The sequence below is a fragment of the Rhinolophus ferrumequinum genome, chromosome 25 (assembly GCF_004115265.2).
Source record: "Rhinolophus ferrumequinum isolate MPI-CBG mRhiFer1 chromosome 25, mRhiFer1_v1.p, whole genome shotgun sequence".
NCBI lineage: Eukaryota > Metazoa > Chordata > Mammalia > Chiroptera > Rhinolophidae > Rhinolophus > Rhinolophus ferrumequinum.
The window spans coordinates 21,381,724-21,405,174 of NC_046308.1; the positions used below are offsets into that span (position 1 = coordinate 21,381,724).

The 23,451-nt window shown below is 43.3% G+C and overlaps 2 protein-coding genes across 5 annotated transcripts; both read right to left on the reverse strand.

The window, feature by feature from the left end:
- Positions 1 to 421: 421 nt before the first annotated feature.
- On the reverse strand, positions 422 to 14,697 carry ZNF280B (zinc finger protein 280B). 4 transcript variants are annotated; one of them, XM_033098256.1, is made up of 5 exons: positions 14,551 to 14,697; positions 13,735 to 13,790; positions 13,211 to 13,289; positions 13,027 to 13,082; positions 422 to 5,056 (listed from the first exon to the last, which is right to left on the reverse strand). In XM_033098256.1, exon 5 carries the CDS (start codon positions 4,981 to 4,983, stop codon positions 3,358 to 3,360), a length of 1,626 nt encoding a protein of 541 aa, XP_032954147.1. In that variant the 5' UTR covers positions 4,984 to 5,056; positions 13,027 to 13,082; positions 13,211 to 13,289; positions 13,735 to 13,790; positions 14,551 to 14,697; the 3' UTR covers positions 422 to 3,357. The 4 variants fall into 4 exon arrangements, with proteins under 4 accessions (XP_032954147.1, XP_032954146.1, XP_032954148.1 ...); XM_033098255.1 differs by lacking the exon at positions 13,027 to 13,082; XM_033098257.1 differs by lacking the exon at positions 13,027 to 13,082 and having other exon boundaries at positions 14,593 to 14,692.
- A 2,036-nt stretch (positions 14,698 to 16,733) lies between these two features.
- On the reverse strand, positions 16,734 to 22,535 carry LOC117017792 (zinc finger protein 280A-like). Its single transcript, XM_033098396.1, has 2 exons — positions 22,296 to 22,535; positions 16,734 to 18,627 (listed from the first exon to the last, which is right to left on the reverse strand). The coding sequence occupies exons 1-2, from the start codon at positions 22,533 to 22,535 to the stop codon at positions 16,948 to 16,950; spliced, it is 1,920 nt and encodes a 639-aa protein (XP_032954287.1). The 3' UTR covers positions 16,734 to 16,947.
- Between the last annotated feature and the right edge of the window lie 916 nt (positions 22,536 to 23,451).

A 23,451-nucleotide genomic window follows, 5' to 3' on the forward strand; every position in this document is an offset into this window, starting at 1 on the left:
TGAATCCAGCCAAGGAAAACCTTGGGTTAGTAAAGAAAAAGTAAATGATTGTCTCGATAGTTGTTGTAAACTACCCAATAAAACTAAGTAAACAATTTTCTTTTAATACTCTAAAGATAGAAATTCATTACGCAATATACTCATTACCGCCAATGGTAAAGCACTTCTCATTACAGCCAAGAACAAGAAAGCCCATTTTCAAATTAACATTTAGAACTTCTGGCCAATGCAGTAAGATTAGAAATAAACACAACCGGAAGAAAGGCAAAAAAGAGTTTACAATGGTGGTACTAAAAAACATTTTCATAAAACTAAAAATATGCCATGATGTTGGTGAAAAGACAAATAACAAAAACATTTTTTCAAAAAAACACATTTTATTACTATTAATTGCTATCCTACTTACAATTTTTGGCAACATTAATAAAATAATAAATTTTATTTGAACAAACAAGTAAAATAGGGAAATTCACAAAGGGTAATAACAAAATAGTAATCTTGACAGATATTCAATATTATATGTAAACAAAACAAAGTGACATTGCCTTTAAAAAATATAGAGGTATCAATAGCAAAACAGAGAAAGCCCCTGAAGGAACTCAACTCACTATATTAATTTTGTTTTGGTTGCAGGCACAGAAATGGACTCAGGCTAGCTCAATTCTAAGAGAGAAGCAAAGTCCTTGGCGATTATCTCTTTCCAGCTTTTTGTGAAAACCTAGAAAATGTAACTAGATTAGAAAGGGAAGAAAGGAGGGGAGACTATATAAAGTGCCTTTGAGGAGGAGAAAAGGAGGTTAGGTTTCATTGTCAAGTGTCATTTTTAAGAACATTGGTGAAGCTCAATGAACCAAAGGAAGTGTCAACTGAGGTAGCAAGCCATGCAGGTCTAGGGGAAGAGCATTCTAACACAGAGAACAGCAGTTGCAAAGTCTTTGGATCAGGAAGAAATGCAATTTGCTTGAGGAAAAGCAAGGCCAGTGTATTAAAAACAGTGCATGAGTGGGGAAAATGGTAGAGTAGTAGCACGGCAAAGAATGAAAAAGAGAGAGGAGGTAGGCAGGGGCCGTACCACTAGAACGGTGGCAATAAATAACAATCTGTACTCCTGACGAGCATGTTTTAGTGAAACAGCAAGCAACAGTAACAGTGCTGATCAAACTACGCAACCACAAAAACACAGAAGTAAAACATCTCATATTTTTACCACAGAAACAGAATAAGGGCAATAAGTAAGCAAAAGTCTGAAGATCTATTTATACATAGACATTTCCACCTGAGATCAGAACAAGTGAAACACACACACACACACACACACACACACACACACACTTCTACACCTAAAGAAAGGAGTTCAGGCTGAAATTTTAGCAAAGTGCCTTGGCCCAAGCAAACTAACTGAAAAGGCCTAGTAAAATGTTCCAAGTGCAAATCAATCAATCAGTCACGCATTGAGCAAATTAATACAGCAGAATCTACACTGAGGAAATGATCTAACGCACGGACAGTATACTCACAACTACTTTTATGTGTAGTGCTTCCTCTCCAATTCAGAGGCACGCTAAGCCCCTGATGATGATCACTCCCCAGCTTTCTGTGAAAGCTGAAGGGATTTAACTAGAGTGAGGAAGGAACAAAGGAGCAGGGGGAGAGAAGGTGCCTTTAAGAAGAGGGGAAAGCAAGTGGGGAAAGGAGAGATTTCTCCTGGCTTACGTCTACAGCCAGGATCCCAGAGTCCTTGAGTGGTGCACAGAGGCTGCTAGGTACCTGGGTCGGGAATGGAAGGAGGAGGGATGGCACCAGAACATTCCGAGGGAGACTCAATCCTGGGAACCCACAGAAGCAGCCAAGGCTGCTCGTGTTCAGAAACCAGTAATACTCAGAGGGTACTCCACAGTTCTGTGAAAGAGCCCTCAGAGGTGGCAAGGGGACAGGGTTCCCCATAATATAGACACATATTAGATAGGTGGACAGATTAGATGAAGGACTGTAACTCTAAGACCTAATACTTATTAAAATAAAAGGGACATTTCTTGCACATTAGAGTGAGTCAAGTAAGACTCAAACAGTATTAATTTTATAAAATAGGAAATTACATACACACCAGAATAACAACTGTTAACTATAACACATTCAATGTCCAAGGCAAGATACAAAACTGCAAACTTCAATTTGCAAGATACGTGTACACAGAAAAATATAAGGAAAAGCCCCACAATGGGCTTAATTCACCCTGGGCTTATTTTTATCCACTGTACCTACTGTTCTTGGACAACCCTCATTCCAGCTTAACACTTAGAGAACTAAATTTAACTCAGTCCATGAACTGGACAGATATAATTTCTTTGGCCCTTTTCAGTTAACATTATGGAACCACTACAGTTCACACTAAGGACGTCAGAGTTTCTTTTCCTTGGGAAACTTGACTTCTTTACTGCCGTGGCTTCCCAGAACAGGGCTAGTTCCTTCTGACTAAAGAAAAGCCAGAAAGGTGAGGGGAGGGAACAAATCGAATTCCCCTGTGGACCACTCAACAGGAGGTCCACTGGCACCAGGCCCCATTCTATTATCTACTTCTGCGTCTCAAGCTAAAGCCAGTGACACACTGTGGTTGTGTGATGTCTACAAGGAGCCCCTGACCGAACGTAGGCATTTTACTGTAACGGTTTTGCTTCCTTGGATGTTCCCGGACTAGGTAAAGACACTCTGACACAGTGTTCCTTCAGCCTTCGCTTCAAGACTGAAGGGAATGTGTGCTTCTCAACTAGGATAAAGAACCACTGCTCTCCATTGACTAACCTCCCTTTCTGGTCCCATTCATGCCACAGCATCTCTCTCAACTTCTCCACACCCAGGCTTTCAGAGCCAGGTCACTGCAGACCAGCACAATAGAGGCACTTTGGGGAGTTCAGCAGCAAACAGGACCATGCCATAGTAAAGCTATTCCAGTTTGACTAGAGTTAATATTGAAATCTTCAAGGCATGGAAAAAATAGAAAATAAAATTAAGTACCTAAAAAATTCTACAGATTCTATATACCAAAAGAAGAGCTTTTACACCTATCAGTAACATGAATAAATAACAAAATAATAAATAGGTTTCCAACTTTTTTTAACATATACACACACAGCACCTTTCATGTGTTAAGCCAGATAGTTACATGAAACCAGGTAATACATTTTTAAATAACATCTGAAAATTCAGAACAAACAATACTGTGTTTCATTAACTTTTAAAAAACTCTTCAATGATTAACTGGTTTCACTATTTTTTAAGCTATTAAATGTGTGGTTTGTACTTTTTATGGGTTTTTTTAATTTGACTGAAATTCTTGTTTTCGATTTACAAAAAGTAGAATTAACGGGGTTTTTTTGAAATTCTACTTTTAGGCTTGGGGGCTGGTGATGGTTCAGAATCAGATGTGCTCACAGTAATGGATGCTACTTCCACTGACCCTGGTTGAGGTGGTCCCAGTGATACTTGAATAACAACTTTTGTTTCAGGAGGCAATCCTTCTAGTTGCTTAGGTTTCTTAAACATTTGATGACACCTGGTCTTGTGCTCCATTTTCTCCTTGAAAGTTAAAAACTGCAGCCGGCATTTGGAACACTGGTGAACACTCTTTTCCCAGTGTCCTCTATAATGACACTCGTAGGGTATTGCAGTTTTGAAAATTTTGAGACAAAACAGACAGAGCAAATTCTTTGTGTTTCCATGGCATGTTCTGAAATGTGTTTCCACATCAGCAAAGGCAGACGATCTGTAGTTGCAAACCTGGCACACATAAGGCATTTCCCCAGCCTTATGATTGTCCTTCATGTGCTGTAAGAGAACCTGATCTGTTTCAAAGGACAATTCACAAATTTTACAGACAGCGGAGGGCTCCTGGGAAGTGTGTACACTTTCAATGTGACATTGCAGCTGCAACGGAGTGGGAAACTGCCGGTGGCAGTGCTGGCAGGTGGTGTGGTTTTCCCAGCTGTCACCCTTCTGCTTCTCAAGTTCTAAATGGTGCTTCATGTGGTTCATAAACTTGACATTTTTTAGAACTTTCAAGCAGCTGAAGCATTTAAAGGCTGTGTGAGTCTTCTGTTCTGGCTGCCCATCTCCTCTATGCTGTCCGTAGTAAAAGTCATGGAGTAACACAACCAGATTTCCTTTTTTGGGATCAACAATCTTGTTTTGACTTGAGAGACTCGAAAAGTCTATTTCTGTCAGTCTATTTTCCCTAACAAGATTTATAGGCTTGAAATGGACACTGTCCTTTGGAAAAGCTGTTGGAAAAGGTGCTCCATTCTGAACAGGACTCAATGAGGTATGAACACTACTTGAGAGTGTGCTTTGCTGAGTAGTTATTGTATGCAAGATACCTGAAGGAGACGAAGGTGAAGAATGTCCCCCTGGGATTCCGTCACTGAGTTTAGGCCTTTTGGAATTTACGCTGCTTACTTCTGAAGCAGAAAGCTGCTTTGATGTGCAAGGACTTTTATTCATACCTCCTACAGAAAGTGCTGCTCCTACTGAATGCTGCAATGAACTTGTGAATGAAATCAAAGGAGACCCTAACTCAGAAGAGCTATTAGGCACAACTTGTGGTGAATTACTTTTATAATCAGGTTTAGACAAAGGCTCTATAATAATAGGACTATCTGTTGATCTTGATTCAGATTCAGAAACTGGCATGACAGTTACTGCTTCTGATGTAGAGGTCACATGACTGATGGGCTGCAATTTGTGAGCAGTATCTTTTCTGAGGTGACCATACTTTTTTCTTCTTAAATATGAACCCGGGGTGACTCTGTTCAAAATGTGTGAAACGACTGGTTTTGAATTTGAAGTCACCCCGACAAAGATCAGCTCAGCATCTACATTTACATGTTCCACCCCAACAAAGATCAGCTCAGCATCTTTTTCATCTACTTGTTTGGTTTCTTCTATGCTCTTCTGTGGTTCTGGCTCTTGTTCTTTCTCACATGGTTCCATTTTCTAATTTTCTTTTTTTATTCTTGAAGGGTGTGGCCTCAAGTCGCAGTGCTTCCTTTATATAAAGTGCCACCTAAATACAAACACATTACACATCAGTAAGTACAGAAAAAAATGTGTTATCTCATTTAATTCTCTCCAAAATTTTAAGGCAGTTATAAACATCCTATTTTACAGATAAGGACACTGAGACTCAAAGAAGATAAATGACAACTTAAAACTATCATTACAAGTCTATGTGACTCTAGAATCATAGCTTTGTCCTTTGCTATTTATAATCTTTTCTGTTAAAAAAAAATCACTAGGTGAAATCATATGTAGAGGACAAGGTTTTTACTGTTTTGTTTTGTTTTTTAACACAGGTCCCATCATTGCAGTATTTAGAAACATGGGCTTTGGAATCAGAGATTAATAAGCTGGAACTCTAAGTCGGCCACACAGCTGCTGTATCTTTTTTGACAAGTTTATCATCTTTAAATGTGTTTCTATATCGTAAAGGCAAAAATTCTAATTTCTTAGATTTAAGGTAACAGCTCTTTTTAAAAAGCACCAACTATTCAATGGCAGTTTGTTATGTAGTAGAATTCGAAGAATATTTATATTAAATGTACGTATCTCAATTAATTCACACATACTAATTTCATAAATATTAACAGAGAAAAGTGTCAAATTCAAAGAACAGACTAAGACTACCTAAAAATATCAACACACAGTATAATTCAATGTCAAGTGCTTAGCACATGCTTAGCAAATTGGGAATGAACTCACTTGATAATCTCTTCCCAACTCGAGGCCCTAATTACAATCATTCACTGATGTTTCCTAAATTCCTTCCTCCAGTCCTGACTTCCCTACTGAACTTAAGTCCAACAGTACTTCCTCCCTCACCCCATCTCAGTCTCTTCTCCACATGGCAAGCAAAGTGATTCTGTTAAAATAAATCAGATTATGTCACCGCTCCACTCAAAATCCTGTAACGACTTTGTTTCGCTCAGTAAAGAGCCAAGTCCCTCCTATGCCTATGAGACCACACACACTTCCAACCCTGCATACCACCCTGCACTTATCTCCTCCTCCTCTCCCCATCCACTTCGCTCTAGCCACACTAACCTCCTTGCTATTTCTTAAACAGACTACACACGTTACCTTGCTTAGGGCCCTTGTATTTGCTGTTCCTCTAATACGAAAGCTCATCATCAGATACCTGCGTGGCTGGCTCCTCACCACCTTCAGGACTCTGTTCCAAGTCTTCTCAGAGAGGTTTTCAAATACTCCAACCAACTTCTAACTCATATTCCTGATCTCTCTTCCCTACTTTCACCTTCAAACCTTTATCACCATCTAAGGTACTATAAACTTTACTTATCTTGATTCTTTTCTATTATCCAGCAAAACGTAAACTCCAAAGGGCAGAGATTGTGTTTTGTTGACTGCTTTATCCCCAGCAGAAGAGTTCAAAACATACAGAATTTGTTAAATGAATTAATGAATAGTAACTCTCATTATTCAGAACTTTCATTAGTAGAGCAGATTGTGCTCCATTAATTCTGTTTTCTATGAATTTACTCCGAGAACCCTGTCCACACAGAAATTCTATAGGCCAGGAAAGGATTTAAAGCTGTTAGCTTGTTACAAATATTTTTCACTACAATCTATAGTGTTGTTTTTTTTTTTTTTTTAAAAAAAAAAAAGGAAATGGTGTCCCACATAAATAATAATCACCTTTACTACATGGGATGCTTATTCTAATATTTTCTATTTCACTTTTCCTAAATTGACCATGACCCACAAATTCAATTATGACTCATCAATGGGTACACTACTAGTGGTATGAAAAACACTGGTTTTAGGCTAGCAAATGTAAGCACATTAAACCACAGTTCGTAACTCACCAACTTCTGGAAACAATGTCAGAATTCACTGTAGCCTACTATGGATCCATCATACCAGCAAAATCCAATCTATAAAAATTAAACTGGGGCAGCCGGTTTGCTCAGTGGTTAGAGTGCAGTGCTCATAACACCAAAGTCGCTGGTTCGAGTCCCACGTGGGTAGAGAGCTGCGCCCTCCACAACTAGAATGAAAACAACAACTTGACTTGGAGCTGAGCTGCATCCCCGCTCCCGAAACTAGACTGAAAATAACGACTTGACATGGAGTTGATGGGTCCTGGAAAAACACTGTTCCCCAATATTCCCCAATAAAAATTTTTAAAAAATTAAACTGGTATCTAATGTGTGCCATGCACCTCTCATTAATTTAATTAGCTTATTGGTACATAATTTTGAAACATATAGATATCTAAACCTGAAAACATGTGTATCAACTTGGAAGTGAGTATAAAAAGAAATACAATATTAAGCATAATAAAAACTATTATTTTCCCCACTATTCCACAACTATATTTTGCTTTCCCAACACTGGTCCAATACCACCAAGCACTGAATGTGCTGAATGCATAAAGAAAAGAAGAAAAGTGGTGAACTCATGAACTTTACAATCTAATGTGTCACAGTGACTTACAACTTTAAAACTACAATCATATAGATAATTAGGAGATACGCAATGCAAGAACACATGAGGCAGATCTGAAAACACTGCTCTTTAGAGTCAACAAAAATGGCTCTGGTCTGTCCATATACAACTTCAATCATCTAACTCCAGGATGATGCCACATGGTTCAGTATTTCTCAACCAAAGCACCACTGACAAAATGCACCAGAGAATTCTTTGTTGTGGGGACTGTCGAGTGTATTCAGGAGTGTATTCAGGACAATGGCCTCTACCCATTAATGCTAATAGCAATCCCCTAGCTGTGGCATCAAAAAATGTCCTACGAGTGAACTTCTTCCCTAATCTAATCTTCTTCTCAGGATCACTTCTGAATTTCTAGTAATTACTTTCTAGGTAATTTTACATATACACTCTAATATCCTCTCTAAAAAACTAATTCTAAATCAAGATCATTAACATTCTTCCTGATATTATAAAAATCAAAACAATTTGCCAAGTAATGTGAGCATCAAAATTATATGAGGATGGACTTCAAAAGCCTAGAAAATGTTATGATTTACCTAAAATTGTATGTAGGGTTTGGAAACAGACCTAGCAGTAAAATGTATGATTCCTAAATTTTAGTTCTATGTTCTTTCCAGTAGAACTCTACCTTAATGCATGTCCATTTCTGATGACGGTGCTATTAACTATTTAATCTCTAAGGATCAAAGAGCCTCAGTGCATTCATTTTTACTCTCCTACTTTATAAAACCTGTTCAAACCTCCCCCAGCTCCCATCAAATTGATCACTCTTTATAAGTGATTCTACCGACATTTCCTTTCCATTCCTATTAAAGCACCTCCCCCCAATTTCTAGGTTTAGGTCCACTGGCTACTTCATGTTTGTACTTCTGTAATAGGCTCCAAATCATTCTGTTCTCTTGTCCCTCAAATTATACAGCACGTCACCACCAGATGAATCTTAACACACCACTACATCCCTCATTTACTCCTAAATGTTAAATGATTCCTCCAATTCTAGAGAATACATGTTAGGTTACGCTATGGACTTAATTGTGTCCCCACACCTCCCTTTCACCCCCCGCCCCCAAGACCTCCACCCCCGCCAAATCTATGTGCTGAAGCCCTAACCCCAGACGTGATGGTATATTTGGAGATGGGACCTTTAGGAGGCAATTAGGTTTAGATGAGGTCATGAGGGTGGGGCCCTCATGATGGAATTAGTGCCCTTAAAAGAAGAGATAAGGACAGCTTGCTTCCTCTTTATCCCACCCCCCATGTGAGGACACAGGAGGAAGGTGGCTGTCTGAAAGCCAGGAAAAGAGCCCTTGCTGGGGAACCAAATCAACAAACACCTTGATTTGGGACTTTCCAGCCTATAAAATGACAAATTTCTTCAGTTTAAAAAAAAGAAAAAATGAAATAAACTGAGCTCCACTAATATTGCTGGGCTTTCCCTCAAATGATCTTGCTTGGATTTCTAGCTATCATCTATACTAATTAACTTTTCATTCAACCAGTAATTCAGGATGAAAAGTTAACAGGAGAGAAAGAATCAGACATAAAGCAAATAAATTAATGAGTTAATTTAGAACAAGCACAAATTAAAAGTATGGAAATTTTCTCAACCACTTCTCTACTGTTCCTATTTTCTGCAATTTACCAGAATCGTGAGATATCGAGGTTGGGAGGTTGGAACTGCAAAGACCTACACTAGATCTAAGGGGTCAGAAAACAAATATCACTTCATACCCTCCAGTATGGAAGTGTGCCAAGGGAGGAGGCAATGAGAAGGTTTCATTCCAAAAACAGCTTATAGGTCAGTGGCTGATGACCTACCTCCGAGATTATTCCTAAGCATTTAAACAATGGCCCTTTTAGTGGATCTTTGTTAGAGCCACACACCAGCTTTTTTTCATGTCTCAGTCTGTCCTAAGTAACTTCCTGAGATTAGGCCACCAGGACTCCTCCGGTACCTATCCTCACCATCTTCCATTGCCACTGATTCTCACCCCCACTACTACTGCTCCTCCAAATTCCTGCTCCAAACCCCTTTTTCTCTCCCCATTCTGAGCATTTGTGTCCCTTCCCTGCCACTTTTCCTCTCCTCCCCTCTCCTCCATTAACCTCACACATTTGCTGCCTTAGAATTGAATGCCAATTAAACACAGATCCTTGGGGAAAATGGGAGCTTCACAAGGTCCTTAAAACTGCAGCAAACATTTGCATTCCTTTCTAGGGCAATAAGTAAAACAAAGATAATTTTTTCATAAATACTTTTTGACAATTTTTTCCCATAAACTCAGGATGGTAGAGGAGTGTAAAAATATTATCTAATCTAGCCTAGGAGTCTAGGACGGGAACAAATATTAAACCAAGGGTTTTCTTTGTCAAAAGGCATTACTATTTCTAAAGAACGGACTGAGAGAAAAGTCAAGGATTTACAGATCCTCCCTAAACATTTTCACTCTTTACCTCTCTGACCTCTTCTCCCACTATTCTAACATTCATTCACTCTAATCCAGCCACAGTGGCTTCCTCGCTGCTTCTTAAACATTCCCTTCAGAATTTCTGCCTGAAACCCTTGTCTCCAGATAGCCCCACAGTTAACATTTCTATTTCCTTCAAGTCCACATCCAAACTGACCTCTCCATGTACTCTGCCCACCCTCTCTAAACTTACCACACTCCTATCTACCCAACATTCAATCCCATGCCCCAGCTCTATTATAATTTTCCTGATTTCATAACATCACCTGCCACCACCAGAGAATGTATGTATTTATTATATTTACAATCTTTCTTCCTCCGTCAGTTACTTCCGTTGGAGAAGTTTCATTTTGTTTTTTAAGTTTTGGTTTTTTTTTGTCAGTTTTGTTCACTGATTTCTCCCAAGTACCTAAAACAGCCCTGGCACACAATAAGAACTCATATATTCATTAAATAAAAATGATTATCTAAAAGGAGGGCCAGCCTAGTGGTTTCGGCAGTTGGAGCTCCGTGCTCCTAACTCCAAAGGCTGCCGGTTCGATTCCCACATGGGCCAGTGGGCTCTCAACCACAAGGTTGCCGGTTCAACTCCTCGAGTCCCGCAAGGGATGGTGGGCTGCGCCCCCTGCACCTAGCAACGGCAACTGGACCTGGAGCTGAGCTGCACCCTCCACAACTAAGACTGAAAGGACAACAACTTGACTTGGAAAAAAGTCCTGGAAGTACATACTGTTCCCCAATAAAGTCCTGTTCCCCTCCCCCAATAAAATATTTTAAATAAATAAATAAAAATAAAAGGAGTTAGAAATAATTTCAACAAAGGAAAGCAGGCTGAAAGAATGGGTAGGCAATGTTCAAACCTGAGAAACAGCCAAATTTTATTCAAGTCTGAAAGCCACTGAAGGGTACAAATGTGAGAGCCCCACAATCCTGAGAAGAGAACAACGACCATGACCAGATTTCATCATGCAGACCAATAGTTTGGGGAAGACTTTTCTCAGAGTGGTACGGTTAGTCCTACACAGGATCATCTCCCAGGCAAAGGAGAAAGTCGGCTATTTTCCCTTTCCCTTCCTTTCCTCCCAAGGGCAGCATCTGAGAAGGTATCACACAAAGGAGATATGGGCAGAGTGCCAGTTCACCTAAAAAGTGGCCTGTTAGTTCGGAGGCAAGTTCTTTCACTAAGAGTTTGGAAAGCGTTTGGAAATATCAAGTGAGTGGTGAATCATTTAAAGAGGAGCACTGGAGGACCAAAAAAAAGACGACTGAAGAAAACATGCCATTGTCAATTCGTTAAATGCCAGCAACATGGTGAGTGCAAAGGAAATGGTGGAGTAAGAAATCACAAAAATCCACTCCTTCATAAAAGCAAAGAGTAAAAATCATTGAAATCAAGTTTTTCAGATCCTGGAAATTAGCCAAAGTCTTCCTGGATACCTAGGAAAGAGTACTCCAGCAGAGGAAACAACAAATGCAAAGGCTCTGAGACTGGAGCACGCTTAACATATATAAAATATAGTCAATAGACTAACATAGACAAGCCAATGGACAGAGAGAGAAGTTGGAAATGAAATCAAAGATTGAGTTCCTTACAGGGAAGTAGAGCCAAGATCGGGTAGGTTGATGTAGGCCATTCAAAGTTCTTTGGTTTTTACTCTAAGTGTGATGAGAAGTCACTGGGAAGAGTTTAAGAGAGCAGTGATATGATCTGACTTTCATTCAACACAATCACTCTGGCTGCTGTGTGGAGAAATAGACTTTACAGGGTAATATTAGAAGCAGAAGACGAGTTAAGAGACTACAAAAATAATACAGACAAAAGATGACGTTATTATCGGACAGGATGGGAAAACAGAGGTACTAAGAATGGGGTCAGATTATAGAGCAGTATCTTAAAGGTCCGCAAGATTTGTCAACAGATTGGATGTGGGATGTAAAGGAGAGGAGGCTGACATACAAAGGGTGATGCTGAGCAGATAAACATAGAGCTCAGGGAAAGTTCTGGGATAGGTGTACAAATTTTGGAGTCTTCAGCATGTAGTGCTATTTAAAACACAAGACTAGATGAGATCACCTAGGGAAAGAGATCTGAGGTTTAAGCCCTGAGGCATTCCACTGGTTAGAGATCAGGGGGATGAAAAGGAACCAGAAAGGCATATGAAGAGTGAATAAGTTACTCACAGCCATGGGGGTGGGGGTGGGGGTGAGGGGTGGGACATAGAATCAAGAAAAAAGAAACATCCTGTAATCCAAATGAGGAGCAAACAAACTACTCTGACAAATGCTGCCAAGAAATCAAATAAAAACTAAAAACTGAGCACTGAATTAAGCATTATGGAATTCACTGGTAACCTTGACAAGAAAGGGTCTAAAGGAAAATGGCAGAACAGGGGTCAGGAAACATGAACTCTGGAGAAATTTTCCTGTAAGTACAAACCAATATGAAATAAAATAGGCAGAAGGGGGATGTGCCATCAAAAGATGAATTTTTAATGACAGGTGACATTACAGTCTGTTTGCCAATAGGAATGATCCAGAGAAATAGACAAGTTAATCCAGGACAAAGAGGAGACTTATTGAAATATCCTTGACTAAATAAGAACTGCCTTAATCTAGTACACAAGTAGAGGTTTTGGCCTTAGCCTGGAGCCAAATAATTCACCCCCAGTCACAGGACAATGCCTGAGATCATACGGAGAAAGGTTACAAGTGGATAAATGGGTGTGGTAGCCAGCTTCCAAGATGGCCCCAAACGAATCTTACCTCCTGGTATGCACACTCCTGGTAGCCCTCTCCCACAGTCTCCCAGGGCTGGCCTGAAGCAAATACAGCACAGCTAACTTTTGAAAAATAGTTTGCACTTCATCTTGGGCACAAGCTCTCTCTTGAATCCGTCACTCAGGGGAAGCCAGCTGCCATGACCAGAGCAGCCTTATGGAGAGGCCCTGAGTGAGGAAGTGAGGCCCCTCGCTCACAGTGAGCTTAGACGAGGATCATCCAACAAAAGTCCAGTGTGCAGATACCGCCGAAAGCTTACCTACAGGTACACGGGAGACCCAGCTAAACCATTCTCGGATTCCAGACCTTCGGAAACTACGAGGCAATAAACATTGATTTTAAGCTATTAAGTTCTGAGATAACGTGTTACACAGCAACGAACAACTACCTATACAGTGGGTCTCACCACACTGCATGCACAAGTTGCTGGGCAAACAACTTACCTATACACTTGCCTATGCGCCTGAAATGAATTCAGAGGGCCTCCCCGATCCAGCCACATTCAATCACAGGAATAAAGCCCTTATGGAAAAGGATATAGAAATTAACAAGCCAGTCCCCTGTAATCATTTTAACCGAATCTCATTTACCCTGAATGAACCCCTTTAACACTTTATTAGCTGAAATCTCACGGTATGTACATCAGCCCCTTTTAGCCTCATCACATGGGAGAAGAATTCAGTTTTACGTAGCTTAAAACTCTATGACGTTTACTTTTTTTTTTTCCTTTTCAAGGGATCGGGTAAAAGAATGTCACCACCACCCTCCCCTTTTCTAAGGAAGCAATTTAGAGGGTTTCAAAATTATCTAATCAATGATTGGCCCGAACATATCATTCAAAGGCAGATCACACACACTCAAGAAAGAGTGTCTAAAGAGTAGTGTTTGGGCACTGGAGAAAACAAGAGAAAAGCTGAAGGAAGAAAGATACAATCTTGGTCCTCACGAGGGGCTTCCCTCATCTTACCTGGAGTGTGCACTGAAACTTCTACAGAACTTGCGATATTCCAGGCAGATCACATCCTGGAGGCAACCAGAGGAAAGGGTTAAGATTACTGACGTAATATAGAAATATTTTCTACCCCACTGCCTATCTGATATTGCCGTCGGGAGGTTTTTCAAGCATCGCTTAACCAGAAAGGAGCTGAACTCCTTCCCACACCTGTTCCTCCGATCTCCTCTATCTCAGTAAAGGGAATATTCTATCCGCCCTGCCCAAATCAGAAGCCTTGAAATCACCCCTGGTTCTGGCTCTCAGGAGTTTATTACGGCCGACGGGGCAGAGATACGGCAAAGGAGAAAAATAAACAGGGCGCCGTGGTAGAGGAAAGAGACCAACAAATGACTGTTTAAATGTGTTCGAGGTCTTACAGGGTCTGGAGCAACGGATTATCAGAATGGGGGCGAGGCTGGGGTAACAAAGTCGGTTTCAGATTTAACTGTATAAATCTCCACAGAAACCCCCCCGGGGGCAGGGAGAAGGGAGGGCATCAGGAGCCAGGACAGGCCACTTCTCCAGCCCGGGGGGATGGGGGCGCCCCGCCAGGGTGGGGGAGGGGAGGCCGCCTGAAAGTGGCGCCTTCTGAGATTAGGGAGAGGAATATGTGTAAACGGTCTTAGGACCCACAGGAGCTGCTCACCCGCAGCGACCCAGGGCCCCGTTGCTAGGCAGTGCTAGGCCAGGCGCGGTGGCGTGACCCGCAAAGCCGCGGCCGCAGAAGCCCTTTCACCTCCCGTGACTCCCCGCCGGGAACGCTTGAGCCGCGCCACGCCCCGTCCCTACCGGGCCCTGGCCACAGCGCTCCCGGGGCTGCCAGCCGCGCACCACGCGTGAGGTACTCCCGGGCGAAGCCTCAGGCGACGACGTCTCCGCGGGCCCCAGGCGCTGGCGACGCCTCCGCACGCGCGCCGGCTGGAACCGGTGACTGGCTGCCAGGTGCGGCCTGAGGCCTGCTGGGCTCCCGGCGCTGCGAGCTGATTGGCCGCGACCGTGTCTCGGGCGCGTGCGCGCGCTCCGGCGCCCCTAGTGGCGACCGCTGAGGGCGGGGTCAGGCTGAGCTGGGTGTGGGCAGAGCAATGATGGAAACCTGCAGAGGGGCTTGGATGGCCAAGGTGCCGCAGGTCAGGAGTCAGGGCCGGAGAGTCGGCTCCCAGTCAGTACATCAGGGGACAGACGTGCCCACCTGGAGTCCGCCTCTCATAGTCCTCAAGTGTTGTCCTTTTTCCATAAAAGCACTAGCTGCCTGCCCCGTGCATAAGGAACTACTTAACCATGCAACTCCATCTTGCTGCCCGCTCTTTTAAAGTTGCATCTGGAGCTAAACCCATCTAGCCTGCCACCCGGTTTTTGTACAGCTTGCAGCAAGCTAAGAGCTTTACATTTTTTAATGGCTGGAAACAATTACAAAGAGATTACCTTGTGACGTGTGAAAATTATATGAAATTCGAATTTCAGTGTCTACAAATAAAGTTTTATTGGGACACAGGACATACCCATTCCTATAGAAGTTGTCCATGCCCCTTTCCTGTTAACAACAGCAAAGTTGACTAACTGCAACAGGTCACATCCACAAAGCCTAAAATATTTACTATCTGCCCTTTACGGAATTATTTTTAATTGCTCAATTCTGCCAGAAGTCTATTTTAGTAATCTTTTTTTGGGGGGGGAAGCTTTTGATTTTGTTAATCTATAATGCCATTTTCTTCTCTATTTCATTTATTTCACTCATTTCTATTATTTCTTTCTTGTCTCTATAAGTTCTGTTGTCCTTTACAACTTTTTGAGATAAATGCCTAGCTCAAATGCTAATCTCTTGTAGAAACATCCTTACACACCCTAAATGGTTTACTAGCTATTTGGGCATCCCTTAGCCCAAAAAAGTTGACACATAAAATTAACCATGACACAAACTGAGGCAGAGCTAAGATAATTAAAAGCTATACTAAATGTGGCATTAGCACAAGAATAGAGAACAAAACCAATGGAATGGAGTCTAGAATACATTAGTTATCTATCCAATTTACACAAAATTTCCACAGCAATAGTGGGTAAAGAGTGGTTTTTACTAAATAATACTGGTTGTTTTGAATATGTGTATGAAAATATTAACCTTGGTACCTTGATTTATAACACCATAAACAAAAAAGTAAATTTGTGATGGATCATAGACCTAAATGTGAGAGGATAAACAGTAAAGCTTCTAGAAGAAAACATAGGACGAATATTCTTATGTTCTTGGTAATTTCTTAAATAGGACACACCATGAAGGACATATGAGCACCCGTGAAACTACCATTCAGGTCAAGATACAGGGCGTTTTCAGTGTCCCATCAGTTCCTTTACACCCTTCCCAGTTGACAGCATAGTTTAAAAAAAAAAAAAAAGATAAGGAGGCAAGACTTGATAATATTCAAAACTCCAATAACCATATGAAAAAATTATTCTCAAGATCATTACTCATTGGGGAAATGCAGATGAAAACAATGTGATACCACTAAAATGTCAAGAAAATGACACTAATGAAAAGGACTGACAGCACCAAGTGTTGTATCTGTAACAATGGAGTTCTCAATCTTGCTGGTGGACATGTAAGTTGTTTCAATCATTTTGAAAAAGTGTTTGGCAGTATCTGCACTAAAAAAGCCAAATCTATAGTTCCAGAACATCTCTATGCTATCCTAGAGAAATGACTACATGTCTGCCAAAAGACATGTAGAACTTCATACAAGCTTTATTCAAAATAGCAAAAGAATCAACCTCAAAGTCTGTCGACAGTGAAGTGGATACATAAAATGGCACCGTGTTCAAGGGAATTCTACCCATCAAGAAATAGAATGTGCTGTTACAGCAAGAATGCATCTCTTATTTAAAGGAAAACAAAGACAAAAAATCTGTTGTGCAATTCCATTTATTTAAAGTTGAAAAACAGGAACCACTCTATGGTAGTAGAGGTCAGAAATGTAGTTACTTTGGGGAGGGGGCTGAGTGGGAAGGGGTATGAAGAAGACTTCCGAGCTACTTCTTGACAGTGAGGAGGTCGGATTTGTCACTGTAAATCCTGACAGTCGTTGATGTTGCTTGCTGGCATCTACAGCCATGATGTACAGACGTCCTAACCTCAATTCTGTCTTTCAGAATTCCTGGAGGTGGGCAGAACAATTTTTAACAATAACTGTAGCTTCAGTGATGTCTGGAATACTTAGTGCTCATAGTCACCCTCCTTTTAGTTTTAAGAGGTGACAGTTGAGAGTCAATGTTATTCATAGTAATGGATGCTGCACCTTTGCATCCTGGTTGAATTGAAGTTTGAATAATAACCTTTGTTTCAGGAGACCATCCTTCCAATTGCTCTGGCTTTTTAAATGTTTGATGATTCATGGTTTGGTGCTCCGTTTCCTCCTTCAAAGTCAAAAATTGTAGCCGGCACTTGGAACACTGGAAGACTCTCTTGTTCCAGTGTCTCCAGCAATGATTCATATAGAATGTTGCAGTTTTGAAAATTTTGAGACAAAACAGACAAAGCAAATTCTTTGTGTTTTCATGGCATATTCTGAAATGTGTTTCCACATCAGCAAAGGCAGACGATCTGTAGTTGCAAACCTGGCACACATAAGGCATTTCCCCAGCCTTATGATTGTCCTTCATGTGCTGTAAGAGAACCTGATCTGTTTCAAAGGACAATTCACAAATTTTACAGACAGCGGAGGGCTCCTGGGAAATGTGTACACTTTCAATGTGACATTGCAGCTGGAACGGAGTGGGAAACTGCCGGTGGCAGTGCTGGCAGGTGGTGTGGATTTCCCAGCTGTCACCCTTCTGCTTCTCAAGTTCCAAATGGTGCTTCATGTGGTTCATAAACTTGACATTTTTTAGAACTTTCAAGCAGCTGAGGCATTTAAAGGCTGTGTGAGTCTTCTGTTCTGGCTGCCCATCTCCTCTATGCTGTCCGTAGTAAAAGTCATGGAGTAACACAACCAGATTTCCTTTCTTGGGATCAACAGTCTTGTTTTGACTTGCTAGATCCAGCAAGTCTGTTTTTTCCAACCTTTCCAAATTATTTGCTCTGTCTGAATCCATAAGATTGAAATGTGCCTTGTCATTTGTATAAGACCAAAGAAATGATGCTTCATTCTGAACAGGGCTTAATAAAGAGGATGTACTCATGTTTACAGTAGGAGAGACACTGGAAGGGGCTACAGCTGAATGTCCTCCTGGGAGTCCATCACTGAGTTTAGGTCTTTTGGGATTTCCACTGTTTATATCCAAAGTGAAAAGTTGCTTTGAATCACGAGGACTTTTATCCTTGCCTCCTACAGAAAACACAGTTCCAAGTAGACCCTGAGACCATGAAGAGAGCGAATCTGAAGAACTGCCAGGCACAATTTCTGGTGAGCTTGTTTTACAGTCAGGTTTAGATGAAGGCTCAAAAATAAGAGGACTATCTATGGCTCCCCTTTCAGATTGAGAAGCTGGGAAGATGGCTGCTGCTTTTGATGTAGGGGTCATGCAATTTGCAGGCTGTAATGTGCAAGCAGGATCTTGACTCAAGCAGCTTTTCTTTCTTTTTAAATGTGAGTCTGGGGTCACTCTATTCAAAATGTTTGAAATGACTGGTTTTGATTTGGAAATCACTCTGACAAAGAGAATTTCATCATCTTTATTTACATCTTCCACTCCAACAAAGATCACCTCAGCATCATCATGCTTGTCCCTGTGTTTGGATTCTCCCATGTTCCTCAGTGGTTCCGGCCCTTGTTCTTCCTCACAGGACAAGAGATCCACCAGCTGAGCCAAAGAGAACAGCTTTTGGTTCAAAGAGGTCCCTTCAACTTCTAGCGCTGTCTTTTTGTAAATTGCCACCTAAATGCAACCATATCATTAGTCAGTATTTATTTCAAGAGATAAGAATCATTGCCTTATTTAATCTCCCCTCCCAAACACTGAGATAACTATTAACATCCTTACTCTACATGGAAGAAAACAGGCTCGAAGCATTTGATAATCTCAGATTTACCTCTCCGGCCATGTCCCACCCCAGTCCCAGCAGTCTCCTGCAATTACAAACTGCTCAACATGTCCTCTTGCAGCACCATGAACAGGGAGAGGCAAGTGAGGCACTAGAGCACAAGATTTAAGGGCAAAACTTAAGGAGGTGAAGGTTCAACATCTCAGAGTGCCTGCCTCGTTCATTTTTGCACCCTGGGTGTCTCACTAGCTTCTTCCTACTCGCAGATGTACCCTCAGGGATAACTTTCTAACCAATCTTAACAAAACTAAGCTCTAGATAGTCGCCTAAAAAAAAAAGTCTGCTCCTCCTGCAGTGTTCCCTTTCTCAGTAAACCCTTCCAGTTGCTCAGTTCACAAATTCAAGAGACATCCTTTTCCATGGGCCAGCCCGGTGGCTCAGGCGGTTGGAGCTCCATGCTCCTAACTCCGAAGGCTGCCGGTTCGATTCCCACATAGGCCAGTGGGCTCTCAACCACAAGGTTGCCAGTTCGATTCCTCGAGTCCTACAAGGGATGGTGGGCAATGCCCCCTGCAACTACGATTGAACACGGCACCTTGAGCTGAGCTGCCGGTGAGCTCCCGAATGGCTCAGTTGGTTGGAGCGCGTCCTCTCAACCACAAGGTTGCCGGTTCGACTCCCGCAAGGGATGGTGGGCTGCGCCCCCTGCAACTAGCAACAGCAATTGGACCTGGAGCTGAGCTGCGCCCTCCACAACTAAGACTGAAAGGACAATAACTTGACTTGGAAAAAAGGCCTGGAAGTACACACTGTTCCCCAACAAAGTCCTGTTCCCCTTCCCCAATAAAAATATTTAAAAAATTAAAAAAATAAAAAGAGACATCCTTTTCATCTTTCACTCACAACCTAAAGCCAGTCAATTAGCACACTGTTCCACCTTCTAAACGTAATCCAGAACCTGACCATTCTCTTCTATATCCACTGTCACCTCCTAGAATGACGGCACCATGTTCTCTCCCTGTATCACTGCAGTGCAGAAGTTTCCTGCTTTACACGGCTTCTGTCTTATGTCCCCATGGCTGCTCCAATGCTTCTGTTAAAGTATGTAGGAGAGCTGGTATGCACTCTTCTGCTTATAGATCTCCAATGGCTTCCCATCTCACTCAGAAGAAATTCCAATGAACATAAAATGTCTCAGAGGTCTAGGCCATCTGCCTGTGCCCACAGGTTCTCATCTGTTCTGACCCTCCATCCCTCGACTGCAGCCATCCTGATCTCCATGAGGGCACCAGACCCTGTACTTTCTCAGGACTTTTGGTGCTCCTCCTGCCATGGATGCCTTTTCTCAGATGCCCCCATCCCAGCTCTTGGCCTGCTTCAGGTCCACAGCTTCTCAGTAAGGCTTCCCTACCGTGCTATTGAAATCACTGCCTCCCAACTTACATGCCCTATTCTCCCCAAACACTATTTTTTTTCAACACAGTGTTTAACCCTGGCCTAACACACAATACAGAAAAAATATCTTGCTTTATTTCTCTCTCCACCCACTAGACTGTAAGCAACATGAGGCAGGGACTTGTGTTTTTTTTACTGCTGTCCCTTCACTTTCTAGAGCAATGTTAAGAAACATATGAATACTCTTGGTATCCTTACCCTGTCATAGGGGAGAGTAAGAAAAAGCATGAATTGATTGATAATAAATAAATAAAATAGATAGTAGCTATTATTAATCTGATCATTTATGACTACAACAGACTCGAACCCACTAATTCCAGGCTCTCCAAGCATTTAGGAAAATCCAAATTGAAATGATTTAACACTATTGTCATGCAGGGAGTCATGTGGGGTCTCTGGTCCTGCTCCCTACATAAAAACACAGGACATGGTGAGGCCAAAAAGGAACACCCACGGAGCCATAGATAGGGGAGTAATATCAGTATATTCTCACTGGCGGCTGGGTTGGAGACACACAAAGTAGGATCCACACGATCTGCAATCTACCGTCCGCTCCCCTGTCAACCAACCTCGCTTGCTAACTACAATCCACGCCTGCTAGCTTAGCCATGGCAGTTATATCAGTGGCTAATGGCTAACCGGTAAAAGCTGATGGCCAACTGGTCACGGCTGATGACCATCTACTACCCGAGCCAGCACCTTTCCATGTGAGGCCGAGAGCCTGGAAACTGCTCTCTGGGACTCTGTCCCCACACTCCACCCCTATAGGGTCTCGCCACACAATCTACGTGACAAGCATCTTCTGCGAGTGTCCATGTGCCATATTAGCCTATGGGCACCTATGGGCGGAAAGAAATCGTAGTCTTAGGAACCAACAATGGCAAATCCCTTCCATCTGGGAGAATACACGCCAGCTTTTTGTCCTGGGAAAGGAGGGTCGCTGCCAGTAGCACCTTTCCCGGTTTGTGGTACCAGACCTTTAAGGCAGTGCTTGGGGTCCCTTGCATAGTTTCAACGTGGACCAGCGGACCCCATAATAGGCCATAGGGAGAGCACACAGGTTCCCCACAAAATCATCCCAGCATCGGGACCTCCATGTACCACAGTCACATGCTGTGGCCACTCGGCCACCACCCCTGGCGTCACTTGCAAATCATGAGTCAAACCAGCCCCACCACGGGGCTATCAGGCCTATCCACCAACAGTGGGGGCTTTTGAACCACCAGGGCCAAGTCCATTGCTGCCGTTCCCCTGCTTTCAAGCATGTGGGTGCTGACAGCAAAATGTTTCCATTTCTGCCGTAGCCTGGCTTTAACGGAGTCTCACTTGTAGTAACCTATAACTGAATGGGAGCAGCCGTTTGATGTAGCAAAGCTTCTACTAGTGTGGGCCCTCCTTTCCATGGTCTCTCATTCAGGATTCTCAAGACGTCCCATAGACAAGAGGCTCAGTCACACGTCGTGGGAGGGTGTTTTGACACCCGGAGGCCTTGCTTCAAAAGGCCATTGTAGCGTTCAATCATGCCAGCTGCTTGTGGATTGTCCGGGGTATGAAACAACCATTGTACATCCATCCTGGCAGCCCAGCGCTGTACTTCTTGCCCCGTAAAATGGGTACACCTGTCACTTTCAATGACTTGGGGGCGCCCATAGAGGGCTCACAGCCATGTAAGAACGACCACCGTATGCGGCTGATCCACAGCCCGACACAGCCAAGCAAACATCAACCCCATAGTAGTGAGCCACTCCATTAGAGTGTGGTTGCCCTGGTCAGGCCAACAACCTATGGCAATTCTGTAACCTTTGTCGCAAGGATGGATGCATGTCACAAAGGCTGGCTTTTCCATTTCACCTGGGGAGCAGAGGATGCTGTCTGCCCCTTCATCCCATAAACTAGTAGCCAAGCCAGACTGGCTCTCCAGGGCGCTGTCGGCACCACCTCCCCAGCTCCTGCACCTCAGTGGGAGTGTAAGGGGTGTAGGTTGTGAACTCAGTCACAGCTGGGTTACCAGCAACAACACCCCCGTGGCCCAAAGGTTGCTCACCTTTTACCTTTTGCTTCAAGATGGGCCAGGCTTGGGGGTTGGGAACTAATTGTCTCCACTTGCATCATCCACCTCTGCCTCAGAGTCTCTGCTCTGGGGCTCATCCTCTAATAGGAGGACCTGAGCTTCCAGCACCTCCCACCAGGACATCTGGTCCGGCACCTGGGCTATTCCAACAAGCGCTTCCTCCGAGTTATGATGCACCATGAGAACCTCCTCCAACTGGCAGTCCCGAGCTTCCAGGGCCTCCCCCCAGGACTGTTCGTCCTGCACCTGAGCTATTCCATTAAGCGTGTCCTCCATGTTATGACATAACGTGGCGAGGAACATCCAGCCCACATGGCCGGCTGTACCCTTTGCCTCCTCCGGCAACCGCTCAGCTAGAACCTGCAGGGCCCTCTCCACACTGGCCAGAGAGCCATCCATGTCCTCCTAACCCTTCTCCGGGGTCCAGCTCCTGAGAACAGTAGCTACCGGGTACCACACACTGTGTGCGGGCCACCTGTCCTCCTGCTCAGAGTCAGACACCAATCCTACCTGGCTGGAATCCTGCTCGGCACGCCAGGCGCCCAATCGGGTGGAGGCCTCAAGGCAGGACGTCCGCAACCCTCGGAACCTACAGCAGCAGCAGATTATCAAAAGGAAGGTGACGCCTTCTATGGCCAAGAGGGTGGTGTGCCATCTGGAGGCTCGAGTCTCCCAGGCAGACCGCACCTCATGAAGCTGAGCTTTCACACACACAAACTGCTCCACCATAGTTCGGAGAGCTTTGCCAGGCACCATACCCTGCTCCCTGCACCATTTGTCATGCAGGGACTCATGCGGGTTCTCTGGTCCCGCTCCCCACATAAGAACATGGTGAGGCCAAAAAGGAACACCCACGGAGCCATAGATAGGGTAGTCATACCACTATAGTCTCGCTGGCGGCTGGGTTGGAGACACACGAAGTAGGATCCACACGATCCGCAATCCGCTGTCCACTTCTCTATCAACCAACCTCACTTGCTGACTACAATCCATGCCTCTCTGCAATCCGCAATCCGCGCTTGCTAGCTTAGCCATGGCAGTTACATCAGTGGCTAGTGGCTAACTGGTAAAAGCTGATGGCCAACTAGTCACAGCTGATGACCATCTACTACCCGAGCCAGCACCTTTCCAGTGAGGCTGAGAGCCTGGAAACTGCTCTCTGGGGCTCTGTCCCCACAACTATCATGCAAGG